Consider the following 18,097-nt stretch of genomic DNA (forward strand, 5'->3'; position numbering starts at 1 on the left):
ATAGTATAGAGCTTTGAGAGGCTTCATCAGGCTTTCCAGTGCATTACACGTGTAAGGCATTATTATTATTATTATTATTATTATTATTATTATTATTATTATTATTATTATTATTATTATTATTATTATTATTATTATTATTATTAATAATAATAATAATAGTAGTAGTAGTACTAAAATCAAGAATAGGACCAAGTTTATTATTTCTACAATAGCAAAAACTGTATGACATAAAAGTATAATGATATCAACTCGAGATAAACTGATATATCAGTTGGCCAATATATTGAGCCGATATTTGCACTTTTTCGTGTATCGGCTATTGGCCACAAATTTCCAGGACAGACTGATATTTTGTTTTGGCAGACCTGCTGCCTAAAGAATGCACACAAAGGTTTATTTTAACACTTGTGCAAAAATATACCAGCATAAAACCTGACTAGCTCTCTTATGGGTTTGTGGTAAAAAAAAAAAAAAAAAGGCCTGTGGGTGAGTTTATTAATTTTTATTACATAATTTGGATAAACTAATCGGCCCCACTTATCAGCACAAAAATATCGGCAGAGCTTATCAGCCGTAGGTTACTTTGGAGCACAGGAAATCAAGATGAAAGTAATGAATATCTGTGTGCCAATTAGATATTTGAAGAAAGTCTAAATGAAATGTACTGCAGTTTTGTCAGAATTCATTTAAGGCTGATCCCTGTATCTCCCATGAATAGTGTGAGTGTCACCTGTGATTGTTGGTCAGGATTGAGGTCTCAGGCTGACTGCTGCTGTTCTCCTCATTCTCCCTGTTCTTCATTCTCTCCTGACGGGCACGACGCCTTCTCTCCCGAGCAGCTTCCTCTTCATCATCCTCAGTGCGGGCCAACCTGAACACACCAAGCAAAACCAAACTCAGTAAATGGGTTTCTAATAGAGCCTTCAGGATTACCATATTTTCTGGACTATATGTCGCTCCGGAGTAGTCGCACCCATGAAAAAATGCGTAATAATGAAGAAAAAAACATATATAAGTAAAAATGGACTAAAAGTCGCATTTTTCGGGAAATTTATTTTACAGAATCCAAGACCAAGAGCGGACATTTTATCTTCAAAGGAAAGTTATAATAGTAACGATAAAATAGACAACAACAAGCTGAATAACAGTACAGCATGTTAACATACCACATGGACAATGAGAAATTAACAGAGATGCTAAGCTAACGTAACATATGTTGGCTTGTCCACAAACACGAGAGACATGCAAGTTCTTTTCACTGGTGTTTACTGTGGTCTTACTTCTTCATCACAGTTCACACAGTAGAACTAGCAAACACATAAAATACACTGCCTGGCCAAAAATAAGTTGCCAACTGGATTTAACTAAGCAAATATGTTGGGGTTGCTGCAGTTGGTCAGGTCTAGGTTCAGCAACAGTCTGTGCTCAAAGAATGAGGTCAGCTGACACCTGAATATACTGAATGACCAGGTTATTCCATCAATAGATTTTTTCTTCCCTGATGGCACGGGCATATTCCAAGATGACAATGCCAGGATTCATTGAGCTCAAATTCTGAAAATGTGCTTCAGGGAGCATGAGACATAATTTTCACACATGGATTGTCCACCACAGAGTTCAGACCTTAACCCCATTGAGAATCTTTGGGATGTGCTGGAGAAGGTTTTGTGCAGCGGTCAGACTCTACCATCATCAATACAAGATCTTGGTGAAAAATTTATGCAACACTGGATGGAAATAAATCTTGTGACATTGCAGAAGCAAAATCGAAACAATGCCACAGCAAGTGAGTACCATAATCAAAGCTAAAGGCATTCCAACAAAATATAATAGGGGATGTGACCTTTTTTTTTTGGTCAGGTAGTGTATAACATAAGCTGTAGCTCATATTACATATACACACAAAATTGCATTTGAATGCATGGAAAATATACATACCACTTTGGCCTGCTAGTAAACAAACCAGTGAACCGCAAACTTTATATTTTGCTTTTCAATTGTTTCTTAAATAGTGCTCTGTCGGGTAAGACTTAGCATTTGTGTAAAAGGCTGAAACGGAAAACAGGAAGTAGTTTTTGTGACCTTAAACTAGACTTATGATAAACTCAACATTTACAATATTGTTCCAAATGAAAAAAAATTATCACCTTTATTGTCTTATAAATGAAGGGAAAATTAAAAATGAAATGTATAAAAGAAAAGAAGTACATTTTCTTACAGGTATTACAAACCCAACATCACCATCTAGTGGTCAAACAAGTGAACTGTAACATGTATAATCAACTGTTAGGTAAGACATATGTAAACACGTACATGAAGCATAGACAGCGAACTGAATACGGGTCTGGTATGCTAATGTAAGTTATTAGCAGTTAATCAGATAACTAAAGCATAAAAACAAGCTAACAAGTTTACTCTCGATCTCACTCCAAATCAACAAATCCATTGATTTCTTCAACCTGGGTGTCCGTTCTGAACAACTCCGCCTGCTCTGGATAAAGCATCGCTCCGGAAGTAGATGGCCGCCATACCGGTACACAAGCCTAGAGTGCCCTCACACAGTTGTCAGTGTGACAATAAGAAAGATGTGAAATTATATATTTTAATAATTTCAAATATAAGTCACATCTGAGTTTACGTCGCACCCCCGGCCAAACTATGAAAACAAGTGACTTATAGTCCAGAAAATATGGTAATATGTTTAGAAAAGTTGCACAAACAGCCTGGTACTGATTTTAACATTCAACCTCATTCACTTTAATGAGACAGACAGTAAAATAAAGACATTCACTTTGACATTTGTAGACCATAAAAGCGCATGGTTATTTAAAGTTTCTATGTTCAAATTTATGAGTAATAGACATAAAGATCTCACAGCTAGTTTCATTATCTAAAGGTAACTTTAAAATAACACAGGCAGGTCTATATGGGAGTTGGTAACTGAACACCTCTATCAATTGTCATATTTATAGAGCAACACTCAAAGTGAAATAATGCAATATCTTACAGGTAACATAATACAAAGGAGAGTAAAAAGAGCAAAATTAATAACTGGGTTTCACACCAGAGGAACACCAGCGGCAGAGTGCAGAGGTCACTGGAACAGGGCACAATGATTTTAATTAGTTTCTTTGTTTTGCAGGACCTGAACCACACCACACTTACAGTCAGTGTATACCCAGAGAAAGCATCAATGGCTTAGCTTCCTATTTTGTCTATATGAAGAGGTCCTTGGGCAATCATGTTTCCACCTGTAAGCCAGAAATGTATCACCACCAAGCACAGAGTGAATTTATTAATATATTAAACCAATCATCGATACGTATGAACTCAGAAGCAGCTGATTTATTTACCTGTAAAAATACAAAAAGTACCTTTATAAAGTCATAATACTGTTTTTTTTGGGCCAATCTCCCACTTCTAATCCAAGCACTTAAAGATACACTTAAATACATTCTGAAGTATAAAAACAAGTACCCAGCAGAAAATAAATAAACAGGTGGAAACTGTTTGAGCTCTCATTTGTCCTCTGCTCCCCATTTGTCTTACAGCCCTTTTACCTCCTCAGCCACAAACTTTTACGGGAACTATTCTTCACATTGGACCATAACGGTCTCATAATCTCAACCAAGAGGATTTCTCCAGACTTTTTCTCCTCTCTTCCTATCAAGCTGACCTGTCATCTGTGCAACCACCAATACGTCTTATCAAAGGTAAGTACACCAATAGTCTAGGGACACAAAACTGCACTCCTCGGGTTTATAGACTGTACTGAGCCCTGGCTAAATAGAAACTGCTCTGAAGTGGTTGTATATGACTACATAATAAGTTTACATTACTTAAATCTTTTTAGTGGCCTGCCATTTCCTTTTTATGCGATTTACCCGAAAACATCTGAATCTGGTTTAAGATGTTAAGATGTTACAATGGACAATTCAGGCAGTATTTAAATCTGTGTTTTAGCAAGGTTTTGTATAAAGCAAAAATGTAATATAATTATAAAACAGACTGGCTGTGTCTTGCTTTGAAAGGATAATAAGAAATAAACAAATTACATCCTAAATGGTTTATAGTTACACAATCTATTTGGTCCAAAACAAAGATCATATTTGACAGTTATAATTTTGAAAAACACTATAACAAGGTAATGCAAGTATTGCATAAGAAGCTCAGATCAAATGAATATACCAGATTATTTGAATAAAAATCTAATCTGATCTTCTAATGTGATTTTTATCTTGTCAGACTGTGGCTATATTTAAAGTTGTCAATTTTTTATGAAGCACTTTTCCACCTTCAAGGCACTCACAGTGCTTCACATCAAGTATCATTCACCCATTCACACACACATTCATACACCAGGGAAGGTTGGTTAAGTGTCTGGACAAAACAACAGTATTTGTGGGAGATGGTCAGTGGATCTGCTCAATAGAAGGCGAGTCATACTATGGGTGGCATAGGTGGGTTTAAGGGGCTAAGTCCCTTGAGATGCAGTTTTATTTCGGGTCCATCAATGTCAAGAAAAATGTATGTTATGTTTTATACAACAAGATTATAACAACAAAGCTGTGTTAAAATCTTACTTCAAAGGTATCTAAGCAAAATAAAAGATTCACTATGTAACTTTTCTGATCATCTCCAAAATGATATTATTTTGTCTGTAATGTTTTAGAATATAGGATTTGACAGGTGTATTTATTGAAAAAAAAAAAAAAAAAAAAAAAACCCAAACAAACAAAAAAACCTTATAAAACATTATTTTTAATATGAGTGTGCTTACCCCTCCACAGATTTGACCTATAACTACATCTATACATGTAATGGGACAATAGCTCAGTTGGTAGTGTTTTACCTCTGATTCACAAGTCGACAGTTCAAATCTCACTCTTGACATCATTGGTTGAGCGTGAATCCTATTGTTGTTTTCTTGGGTGAGACACTTAACCCACTAGCCCCTAGTGTCTGTGTACACAGGTGTATGAATGTGTGTGTGAATAGGTGAGAGGTTCCTTCATGTGCTTTGAAAGTGGAAAAGTGGTATATTTATCATGCCCATTAACCATAATCCCACACTGTGGAACATGCCAGGCAAAGCGTTAACTAAGTACATGGAAACAAGCCGATGGAAACTTACACAGTGCATGCAGTAAGAGAAATATTTTTTTCTTGCTTCTAATCATGCCAGATTAATTTCAGGCTTGACAAAACGCAGCTCAAAATCTTGGCAGTTCACCAAGCACCACTTATATAAGTCTCTCACAGTAGAGCATTCTGGATGAAGAGAGACCCAAGAAGGAAGGTGATATTTTCAAAGCTGTGTGACCAGTACTTTTCTGTCTATATGTTACACTGTGGGAATATCTCCTCATTTATAATCCGAAAAATACTATAACATATGTAGTCAACAATGCACCAGAACATAAAGTCATGTAAGGTCATGTTTTTGAGTGCACGCTGTGTTCCAGTCCAGATGACGTGAGCAGGGCTAGTCCACTGCAGTTATCTCACTTAAGTCATGCAAAACCTTATGGATGTATTTAATAATTGCAGTGGCTTCACTACAGGGTGCGGTTGAGTGGACTCATCAAAACACCATTGTTTCAACAAGACCACTCAATAAATTTAATTGTAGCCAATGAGTCCTGGCTTTTTAAATCTGGAAAATCTCCAACTGTAGTTTTGACAAATCCAGGAAAACAGCAACACAATTAAAGCAACACAATCTGCATGTAGCTGGCTCATAAGACACAGATTTTGGGTAGTGTGATATAAATTATATCAAATAAATAAAATAAAGAGAAAATGCCACGTTTTACTTACTCAAAGGTGTAGTAAGTAACTTGTTTGATCGGAGTTTTGCCACCAGCTTGTCCACATGTAGACATTGTCAGCATGGCCAGCAAGATTCCACCGTATGGTACTAGTTAGGCAGGATATCTTGGTGTTTTAATGTTCTTTCTTTTTTGTTGACTTTTTTATACGAAGCTCTTGTAAATGGTCACATTTTGATATAGCGGTTTTCCACCTTCAATTTATTCAAAGCACACTTTACATCAAGGAACCACTGACCCATTCACACACATTCATATAGCAGTGTGCACAGCCACTGGGGGAGAGATGGGTTAAGTGTCTCGCTCAAGAACACAACGGCAGCAGTCATCTATGGAATGAATCACACCACCAACCTATGGGTCAGTGGACAAACAATGAGCTACTGTCACTGTCAGCTGAAGTTGTTTTTAAATATGCTATATACATAAAATTGAACTGAACAACAACAACAACCTCAAACTTTATTTATAAAGCGCTTTTCATACAAAAAATGTAACACAAAGTGCTTTACAGTGCATTAAAAACAGTCCTACCCACCAAACCCACCCAACCACCCCACAGCCAAACAAACCAACCCCAACACATCAATAAACATAACCAGACAACCCCCCGCCCCAACGCACACTCCCACCCACCACCCCAACACATGTAAAAATACCTTTGGTTTCATTAAAATATGTTTAAGTGCAATAGGCTGGATAAAGATGAACCAGATGAGAGAGCACCACCAAAGGAACCATCTGCACCAGGAGCAGGGTCACCCACAGCCACAGGACACCAGCCCAGGGCCCAGAGAAGAGATGAGGTCAAGACCAAACCTCTAAGGCCCACGAGCCAGGGCCCAGCAGCCACAGCCAACCACAGCTCCCGGTGCAGAGGGCTCCTCGGAGGAAACACTGGCAAATCTAAAATTATTAAAAGTAATAAAATAATTCAAAGCTAAACAAGTAAATAAAACATAAGTAAAACATGGATATCAACATAAACACACTAGCCAGCCTAAATAAGCCTAAATAAATAGAGAAGTAAACTAAAGTGATGAATACTAATCAAAAGCTATGCTAAAAAGATGGGTCTTGAGCCTGCTTTTAAAAACCTGAATGTTCTCTGCGGCCCTGAGGTCCTCCGGCAGACTGTTCCATAGACGGGGGCCATAAAACTGGAAAGAGACCTCTCCCAGAGTGTGTGTCCTGACTTTGGGGATGACTAGGAGCCTGTTGCCGGAGGAGCGCAGGGGCCGCGAGGGTTCATGGCATTATATCTTATCCAGCTTCCATCGATTCTAATACAGGTGTTTTTACTGATCAACAAATACCTTGAGAACCATGTATTTTACTATGAGCAAGCTTGTCTTTCCATTTTCATAGATCCAAACTTGGCCTTCTGGTGTTACCTGCTTGTCACCATGGAAGTTTAATGCCACACTTGGGGTATAATCCAGGCAAAGCAGTTTTCTATCCATGGAAAAAGCATGGACACTCCATCTTAAAAGTCAGAAAGTGCACCTTTATGATTATTTTAATAACTAGTCAGTTGTTTTTTTTGTTTTTGTTTGTTTTTGTTTGTTTTTTTTACAATATTTTTAGTCAACAATGTTATTATTATTTCTAATACAGTGAGACTTCTAAAGTTCAACAGATCAACCCTACAAAGGTTAAAATATGAATATCTGAAATTGTTGTTCTTTGTTCTTGTTCTTTTTGACATTTTAATTTTAAGTGAGGGTATTTTGCTAAACCAACTTTTTTGAGATTTATGCCATGTTATAACATTTCCTCATCAAAAACCTGATGAAAAGTGGTTTTCAGAATCACTGCATGTTTGAGTGATCATGTTGTCTCTCTACAGGCCCTATTCAACCCCTCCTTAGAGTTGGGTATATGAGACCACATAACCAGGAAGTTCTAATTAAACTTTTTAATATGTTGTTTTCTGTAAATATTGCATTTTCAAACCAACAAAATGTAAGACAGTGATCGAAATATGCGTTAACAACTAATACATGGGATATTAGTTGTTAAAATTGTAATACCCCCTCTTTAAAGCAAACCTAGTCTACAAAATCAACTTTTCAGAGCTTTTTACCAATGTTATAGTAGGTTCTCCTTCTTATTTAACCTCTCAGAGTTGTTTTTGGAGTGATTCATGCATGTTTGAGGACTCTTTAATCGCTTATTTTTAAGACACCATCGTGCTGACCAATAACGGTTTCCACCATATACACCCACTGTTCTGTACTTATTTTGTTCTTCAATTTTAATTTGATAATATGCATAGGATTCGGCAGCATCGCATAGTCATTTTGGTATAAAAAAACAAATAAATAAAAATCAGTTACTCCCTAGTGTGCTCTACAGCTATCCATAGGAGGTGTCGATTCTTTGTTGTGGTGATGTTTATGCCGACGTTAGGCACAGCTGTTTTTTAACACAAGCCAGCAGAGTTGTTTCTTTTATATGAATATTGTGATTTAAAATGTGCAAATCATAAGATAATGATCATGTGATCATGTGTCATAGAGTACAACTTTATAGCAAACACAAGCATAATAGGTTCTGGTTATTAATGGAACGGGGTTTGTTATAGAAAAGGTCTTTCCATATGTGTTTTAGAATTTAGTCCATATGATTATCAAAATACGATTAGTCAATTCAACGTTGCATCCCTGTAGCTCACTGCAGCTCCTTGTGCATTGTTAGCAGCACCTGACATCCCCACACTCCTATGTATGTCTGATGTGCCCCGCGCCGCCTGACTTTTGACCTCACATGCCGGCCCCTGAAAACCAGCACTCTGGCTTTGAGGTCCTCCAGCTGAGCGTGCCGCAGCATGCTAATGACAATGTGTGGTGAAGCGCTGGGGTTTATGGGAGATTTTACAGCTAGTGAACAACAGTTTTCCTCTCGGTTTCCTCCTCGTACCCCCTCCTCCTCCTTTTTCTGTGTTGCATCAGAAAAAATATTGTCTAAGATGAATTTGTAAACACCCTGGGAGACCTGTGTGAGTGACAGCAGTGACGTCAATGCAGGATCTGTGCATGTGATGATGGGAGGGAGAGGAGGAATATGTTTTGTTCTGTTTTTACATAAAAAAGTTAATTTCTCATACTGCAACACAAATGAACAAAGTCAGTGAAAAGGATGTCACGGACAGCACTTTGCTCAATTGACTGCAGGGTTTATAGCATTTGAATACATTTTAGTTTACATTTGATAGAAATTAACAATGTTTTTCTTTCACGTTGAATCCGTTGTTAATGAAACCTTTAATCTTAGCGGCTTACAATTGTTGGATATCATTTTGAGACACAGAATTTTCATATTTTGTCAGTGATAGAAGAAGTACTCAGTTGTATTACTTACATAAAAGTAAAAGTATCACATGAAAAAATCTATTTAAGTAAAGGTATTAAAACTTCTTAGCTGTTTTTATCTATATACTTTTGTTTGCTCAAATTATGAAGTTGATAAAATCTTCAGCCTTTTCAGCAGGTCTCAAACTATCATAAAAAATACTTTTATTTTTCTGCCCAGTTAAAAAATGTAGTGGGCTAGAAAGTACAGACACCTGCTCTCAAATGTAGTGAAGTAAAAGTATCCACTTAAGTATACATTTTCAGTATCTGTAATTTACTCAAGTACAGTACTTTACTAATTTTGCTTTGTTATGTTCCACCACTGTATTTTGTCTCTAGAAATGAAATAAAGATGCACCATGTAACTTTTCTGGTGGAGAGCACATGTCTTGCTTGTCTCCATAGATATCTTAATGCTAAGCCTGGAATGTTACACAGTGTGGCATTACATTTAAATATCTTTACTAACAGGTATTTTTATTGCTCAAAAAGACAGGGTGGTGAGCAGGGTCACCTCTTCACAGAGCCGACCTTTCACAACCATGTGGCGTTGCCTTTTAGTCTCCATGAAGACATGTTTAATGTTACACTGTGGAATATTATAGACACAGCTTTAACATCTCCATGGAGACAAGCGTGTAGCTAGAAAATGTATATAGTGCATCTCAACAAATAAAGCAAATGACTAAGAAACAGATTTTGGACTGTTTGGACAAAGAACAACATTTTGGCCGTTAATTCTACTCGAGGTGAGAGTCCGGTTGCACGGTTCATTTTTGTTTGAGAAATTTTAAGAAAGGATTAACTATTGCATTTCTTTAGAGAGTTTTCCTGTATTTAAGTTTTAAATTCAGATAATGACTATAGTCTTCTTCACTCTCAAAGCACAGAGTAACAAGCACAGAGTACATTAACCCATGTTTAAAATGCCAGTGATGTTTTGTTTCTAAGAGACAGAAAAAAATATTAGTATCAAAAACAGCCTTCCTAAAATTCCCATAGGAGTGCTCCGTCCCAGATACATCAGCAAATGTCATGAGAAAGAGAGAGCGACAACAGCTAAAAATGGAACAAAAGAGTCCTTGACGGCTACAGTCTCAGGGTTAAAGATGTCTCAGTAGGAGAGCAGAGCGAACTCCAAAAAGCTGAATTAGCATCCCTGTCAATCATTGCTGAGAATATTAACTGTTATTTTAGCTTTGAGAGTTTTTGTGTACACTTCAGAAAATTAGACATGACTTAAATATGGGCCTACACTGTCCCATGCAGTAATATTGTGTATGTAACATTGTGTGTATGTGTATGTATATATATTTATATATCATAATTTGCACATTTTAAATCACTGACTTCCACATTAGAAAACTGTGCTGCAAATGTCATCACAAGAAAAAGCCATGTATCTGTTGGTACCAAAATGATACACGCAGGATTCAGCGGTGTCGCGTAGTTATCAATTAAGAAAATAAAAGTAAAAAGTAGTGGCCGTGCACCTCTGGCATTGAAAATGGGGGTTGATCAACAAATTGCCATCTTAAAAAGAAGCAATTAAGCCCTACATTTACCCCATTGCACAATTAATACAATACCTAAGTGGTGGTCTGTGCTCTCATTGTGAATTTTCATATATTAATTTCAAACTATTTCAAACTCAGTGGCAGTAGCAACTTCAATCTCAGGGTTAAATATTCCTCAGCAGGAGAGCAGAACAAACTCCTGAAAGCTGAATTAGCCTTGCTGTCAATCACAGGCTAACAGTGCTGCATACACAACCGCTAGTTTAATGTCGAAATTTCCTTGTCTAGGCCCCCCAGTTTATCAGTATAGTGATGCGAGTGGAGGGAGGGGACAGAGGATGTAGAAAAGAAAATGACATGGCATGTAATAGGAAAGAAAAAAAACAATAATCTGCACTGTACTGCATCTGATCAAATTCAGTTTCCTATTCAGAGTACTGTTTAGACATGGTTATAAACGTCAGGTATGTGTGTCTGTTAGAATGTAGTACTGTGTAAAGCTGTATGCCAGGATCCTGGGTGGCCCTGAGCTGCTCCTAATAAAAGCATGTTGAATGACAGCTAATATAGAGCCACACAGTTTATACACAGAGATGTTGTAAAAACTTAATGACTTTTGCATCTGGAGGCTTCTATACAGTTGTGGAAGAGGTACTCTTCCATGTTCAACAGAAACAATATTGGAAATTGCAGTTACTTAAATAGCTAACGTATAACTGAATTAAAAGTGTACAGTACTTCAGGCAAATCCTGAAAAACTACAGTAAAATGGGAATGGTGTTGTACTCATAACTGCTACTCAGCAACTACTACTACAACATTACCATACAATTCAATATTATTCATACAGTACATTTAAAGTACAACTTAAGCTGCCTCACACAAAAGTCAACAAAAACAGATAAACAGAAAAAAATATTTTCCATCTTCAAGGCACAAAAAAGTGTTTTATATCAAGGAACCACCCATTCATGGAAGCAAAGTGGGTTGAGTGTCTTGCCCAAGGACACAGCAATTGCATTAATGTGTGGGAGCTGGAATCACACTGCCAACCTGTGGGTCACTGGATCTGACTGCTCAACCTATGATGTTTATGTCGAGAGCAAGACTTGAACCGCCAACCTTTGGATTAGTGAACAAACACTCTACCAAGTGAGTTACTTGCACAAACGTCTCTGATTATCAAAGGATATCTCTCAGCGTTATACAGCTACACAATATGTAGCACTTACGAAAGAGCTTAACAGTAACTGCCCACCATGCTGTTCTGGAAGTAGATTCGTTTTTCCCATAGACCTTCCAAAAATAATTCATATTAAAAGTTTGAAAGCTTGCAGTGGGCTAATCAGCTATGTGTTTCAACGATCTATATTTATTTTATTTCAGATCTGTTTATGACACTTTTGGTCAATGAATGGTAAATGGTCATATTTTTATATAGCGCTTTTCCACTTCAAGGCTCTCAAAGCACTTTACATCAAGGAACTACTCACTCATTCACACACACATTCATATAACAGTGTACACAGACAATGGGGGCAAGTGTCTTGCTCAAGGACACAATGACAGCATTAATCTGTGGGAGCTGGAATTGCATCGCCAATCTGTGGGTCAGTGGATCTGACCACTCAGACAATGATGTTTACGTCGAAAGCGGGATTTGAACTACCAACCTTCAAACCAGTAAACCAAAACTCTACCAACTCAGCTGATGCCCACGTTTCACCAAATTTTAAGTTGTATGTGTGTTTTGGACTAAAAACAACCGTGTTATGGACATTAGTTACCACACAGCTGGTTGGCCATCATGCCGTTAACCTTTTACAGTATTATTTGAATTTTTTGAAGTCTCTGGAACCACAGATGGCTTTGAAGTGGGAAAGACGGTTCCATTATGAGCTCCATTATGACATGAACCTACAGAGACCAGCGAACAATTACTTGAATTCAAATCTATCAATTGTACAACAGATCTAATAAGTCTGCATCTGCAAGAATGTACCACAACAATACTGCAGAAACCAATATTATACAATTTTTAAGTGTGTAGTTATTTTCCGTAACTATGCTCATAATAAAGCAGCCATTTTATAATCATGATAAGTTTAGATTATCATGAGTGTTTTGTACAGCACAGTATCTATCGAATGAATGCCTGTGATACACAAAGCACTGCAATCACTGAGGGAGAAAAAAGTCCAAATATTTTCTTTACATCCAAATATCTCAGAAATGTCAGAGAAAACTATTTGGCAAAATCCCATGAGAACAGACTTCTTCACCCTGCTCGAGACGGCTGCGGGACAGAGGGGTGGAGGGTTAGAAGGAGAGGAGGAGAGGCTCAAACACTGACCCATTCCCACGCTGCTCTCCTTGGACATGTACTACCACACTGGCCTCCTCCCTGATCCCTCCCTGTAGCATTAGCGTTAGCTGAGACAGATCAGAGATAGTGTCCAAAAGAGATGGTTCATTTGTGACGGCTAAAGGGCTGAACAGTTTAAGGAAAAAATATGTAAATGTGATTTTTCTGACAAGCATTGCAATTCATATTTTAATAGCAAGATTCTGATCAGAGTGTCTGTCTGGTAAGTCTGGGAGTCCCTGCTTAGACTGCTGCCCCCCCGACCCGGCCCCGGAAGTGGAAGAAAATGGATGGATGGATGGATGGATGGATGATCAGAGTGCATAATTTAAGCACATCCTGAAGCATGATCATGAAGAGAAAACTGAAATATGAAGTACTAAGCTATTACAACAACATACGCATTTCAGAATATGTTTGTAGAAGTCTAAACTGGGGTGACAGTAACTCAGTTGCTAGAGTGTTTGTCCACTTAAAATTTAGGTGCACGATTATTGTGACCAAAATAATCACGATTAACAATATTTTGACGATAATTATTAAACCGAGGCAGTATAATGTCCTCATACCAGGACCTTGTAGAGAAAAAAAAAATGTATTATGGCATAGACAACTCAAAATTTGTTGTCTACATATGTGGACGCCAGGTCCTAGGAGGTTATAGGTATTCAGATTAATTCACGATTGTCATAAAACCATGTACCAGCGGTACATCTTTTTTTTTTCATAAAAGTGGAATGTTTTAATGACACCCAAAGACAGTTTAGGACAAGATGAAACAAAAGCTGAAAAAAATAAAATAAAATGCAGCAATAAAGCGATGCAGTTATTTGAAGTTTATGGATGTTGGTTATGGTTCAAATATAGTTGGATCGTTCATTGGAGTAAATGAAAATAATTACTCCTTGTGTCTGCTATAAGAATACAAGGTTGAGATGGTGAGAGACAAGGAAAAAGTTAAAAAAATGGCACCATGGCAGAAAAAGTAAAAATAATTCTCATGGAGGAGTATTTGGACAGGATGTAGCTAATGAGGAGAACGAGTGAAAAAGGATTTGAATACAGACAGGAGAACCCCAATAATGTACAAAATAAGGATGACCAACCAATATCTGCTTGCACTTGAACTACCTGCACTACCACTGTCCATAAGGATTGAGAGCTTGTATTTTTGGAAACTATGCATAAAGCTAGAAAATCAGTCTATTTTAAGTTGATTCTGACATATTTCTGGCTCTCCAAATTGACTGGGAAAATTCGACATGCAGGCACACTCTTCAGAGGGAAAAAGTTAAAAAAAAGCAGTAGACATTTCTCCATAATTGGTTCAATGTCAGCGAACATGTGTAGCCTGATGAAGAAGTCTATGCAGCAGCAGTCTATGAGGTCTGACAAAGGTGGAGGAAGAAGCCATCACATCTATACTCAAGAAATTAAATGTTTTAAAATATGACCACATTTGAGAGCACCTTTTTTTTTGCTCTTTATTACTACAGAGGCACTGATATGATTCTGGTATCAGAAATCAGTGCCGATATTTAAAATTTTGAAAAAAATTTATCTTCCAAGATATCAGTTCAGTCGATATTAGAGTTTGGTCTATAAATTTGTGTGATAAGCCAATTAACTGGACAATGTTGGCTCAGAATGTTTCATAATGTTAAAATTGTATCTTAACTACTTGATGATGATAAATAACAGTTACAAAACACATTTGGATATTTTTGTCTGATGACATTTGTGTTCAGAGGAAATAAGTAACATTTTCAGTCTCTGCCCTAGTATCGGTTGATATCTGACATCGGCAGATACTTAAAGCCAAAGTATCAACGTTGGTATTGGAACAATATGCAATTATTCCCCTTGTAGATCAATTAAGTCTGTCAAAGTCTAAATCTTGCAAGACTATTACTTATCGGGTTTTAACATCATCAATGTAAAAGTCACTTACAAAGTACCATGCACTGCAACTGGAACAAATGTAACTTTACTGCAGAATCACACTAGTGTTAAGTTCAAAATAATACAATCAAGCTAAGCTCAAACTAACTGAATAAAAGTGAAAATACATGAGTAATATCTGGCAATCGTTACTTTGTCCTTTAATAGGACACACTCTGAACCAGCTCATTACAAAGGAGTAAATATTTCAGTTGTCAGTGTGGTAAATGTTGCTCTGTCTGATCATTACCATGTTTTCGTTGACCTGTTTGTTATTCCCAAACCAGCAGGTTTGCTGGTCCTGCAGTTGTTTGAAGGAAACACATAAATGATAACACATGTGCACTGTTTATGGAAATTACACACGTGGACAAAATTGTTGGTACCCATCGGTTAAAGAAAGAAAAACTCACAATGGTCACAAATAACTTGAATCTGACAAAAATAATAATAAATAAAAATTCTATGAAATTTAACCAATGAAAGTCAGACATTGCTTTTCAACCATGCTTCAACATTATTTGAAAAACACATTTCTCTCTAGAATCCCTTGATAGTCTTGAGATTTTATTGTACCTGCACAGATTCAAGACACTTTGACACTTTGTTGCATCTGGCACAGGGCCAGATGCAACAAAGCAGCCTCAGAACATAACAGAGCCTCCTCCATGTTTCACAGTAGGGACAATGTTCTTTTCTTGATATGCTTCATTTTTCTGTCTATGAACATAGAGCTGACGTGCCTTGTCCATAGGACATTCTCCCAGAAGCTTTGTGGCTTGTCAACATGTAGTTTGGTAAATTCCAATCTGGCTTTTTTATGATTCGTTTTCAACAATGGTGTCCTCCTTGGTCGTCTCCCATTAAGTCCACTTGGCTCAAACAATGATGGATGGTGCGATCTGACACTGATGTTCCTTGAGCTTGAAGTTCATCTTTAATCTCTTTAGAACAGAGGTTCTTAACCTGGGTTTGATCGAACCCTAGGGGTTCGGTGAGTCAGTCTCAGGGGTTCGGCGCAGGTCAAGACACGCACCCGACTCATATGATTAGCGGACTGCGAGCGTCTTCAGACGTTGGCCCAATTCAACAAATGCACCCTTTGATGTGCTGTGAAAATGACATGAGAGTGGCACTTGCCAAGGTGAAGCCATGCGTTTCTGACCTGGTCTCTCAAACGCAAAAGTCACACTGATTTGCAGTAAATATTCATTAGCGCAGGGGTCGGCAACTCGCGGCTCCGGAGCTGCATACGGCTCTTTCATCCTTATACTGCGGCTCTGGCTAGGGAAAATTAATTTCAAGTATTTAATTGAAGTGTATTTTATTTGTGTTAGTTCTTTTTTATTGTAGTTTAAATTTGAAGATTATTGTGATCTTGAAATATTAAAATACAATATTTTTCGTTGATCAAAATAAGCGTCACACTTGCGGAACAATGTTAAAAACAAACACCGCTCACGCCTCACAGACACAGGCACAGCTCAGAGTCCTGCGTAAAGACACAGCCCTGATTTTTAGACACAGGGGTCAGGAGCAGGAGGATGTAACTGTCGCCCGTCCCTCCTGACGCGCAAATAAGCTTGTCCGTAGATGTATAATGAAAATCTTGAGAGGAAATCGCCACATAAATCTATTTGATGTAGTGACAAGTATATTATATCTGTGATAGATCTGCTCTTGTCCTCCGCATATGACGTTTCGCGTATAACACATCAGACATGTCGCTCAAAAGTAGAGCCACAAGCGAGTGAAAATGAGCCAAAACAAAAGTCTTTGGAGAGCTTTTTAACAAAGGAGAAAAGGCTAACTGAGGAGCCAGAAGAGGAGCCTACGACCTCCAAGAAAAAGGAAGCTAAATTTAACAGACAACACCAGGAGTCCTACATAAAATATGGGTTTGTCGCTACAGGTGTCTCTTGCGTGCAGAGTCCGCTCTGTGTAATATGTGGGAAAAGCAAATGAGGCAATGAAACCTTCAAAACTGCTTTGGCACATGGAGACTAAGCACCTGGGATTAAAAGATAAGCCTTTAGAGTTTTTTTGAAAGAAACTGTGGAGCAGACTAGACATAATCACACTGCGGGTGTCATTGTCTCTCATCACTGCTCGATGAGACCACCTCATCCCAAAGACACAAGTGCAGGGCTCCCTCTGATGCAGCAGTTTGGTGAGTTGTATTTTTTATGCACTTAACTTATTTTTGCCATATTTATCTGCCACGTGTCGAAGGCTTATACGTGAAAATAAAACTACATTATTCTGTTACATTATTATTATAATTATATACAATGTTATCTTCATTTTAGATGTGAAAAAGTATTTGTGGCTCCCAGTGTTTTATTTTCTATGCAAAGTGGGTCCAAATGGTTCTTTGCGAGTTAAAGGTTGCCAACCCTGTAGGGTGATGGAAATTAGGTGAAGGGTACTGTTAAAATGTTAAAAATAATAAATAGCACAAATACAATAATTCATTATTGAAATACATAAGGTTAAATTTTTTTAGAATTTCAGTGTTCAGTATTAAAAAAGGTCATGTCTTTGTAAAAAGGTATGTATGTATGTAATTTGTTGTGAGTTCATGCATTGTATTGGTTTTATTCTTTGAACAAAGTGATGTTAATGCACAATTCATTTTGTGCACCAGTAAAACATACATATGTCTTGAATTTGAAAAAAAATATATATATATATATTTTTTTTTTTTTTTTTTCAATAATCAAGGGTTCGGTGAATGTGCATATGAAACCGGTGGGGTTCAGTACCTCCAACAAGGTTAAGAACCACTGCTTTAGAAGTTTTTCTGGGCTCTTTTGTTACCATTCGTATTATCCATCTCTTTGATTTGTCATCAATTTTCCTCCTGCAGCTACATCCACGGAGGTTGGCTACAGTCCCATGGATCTTAAATTTCTGAATAATATGTGCAACTGTAGTCATAGGAACATCAAGCTGCTTGGGGATGGTCTTATAGCCTTTACCTTTAACATGCTTGTCTATAATTTATAGACAAGCCTTGTGTCTTGTCACTGCCCGGGTTGATGTACACATATCAATGATGCTTCTGCCCGCTTTCCTTTTCTT

General features: G+C 37.4%; 1 protein-coding gene across 6 annotated transcripts in view; it reads right to left on the minus strand.

Moving 5' to 3' along the window:
- cald1a (caldesmon 1a) overlaps positions 1–18,097 on the minus strand; it is a 167,164-nt gene that overhangs the window by 60,861 nt on the left and 88,206 nt on the right. For all 6 annotated transcript variants that reach the window (XR_008649218.1, XM_055231765.1, XM_055231764.1 and 3 more), the window contains exon 3: positions 734–874. Coding sequence is in view for 5 of the 6 variants with exons in the window: in XM_055231765.1 (XP_055087740.1) it covers positions 734–874 (141 nt within the window). In the remaining variant the exon portion in view is untranslated. The remainder of the gene's footprint in view (positions 1–733; positions 875–18,097) is intronic.

This window comes from Periophthalmus magnuspinnatus, chromosome 23 (genome assembly GCF_009829125.3).
Source record: "Periophthalmus magnuspinnatus isolate fPerMag1 chromosome 23, fPerMag1.2.pri, whole genome shotgun sequence".
NCBI lineage: Eukaryota > Metazoa > Chordata > Actinopteri > Gobiiformes > Gobiidae > Periophthalmus > Periophthalmus magnuspinnatus.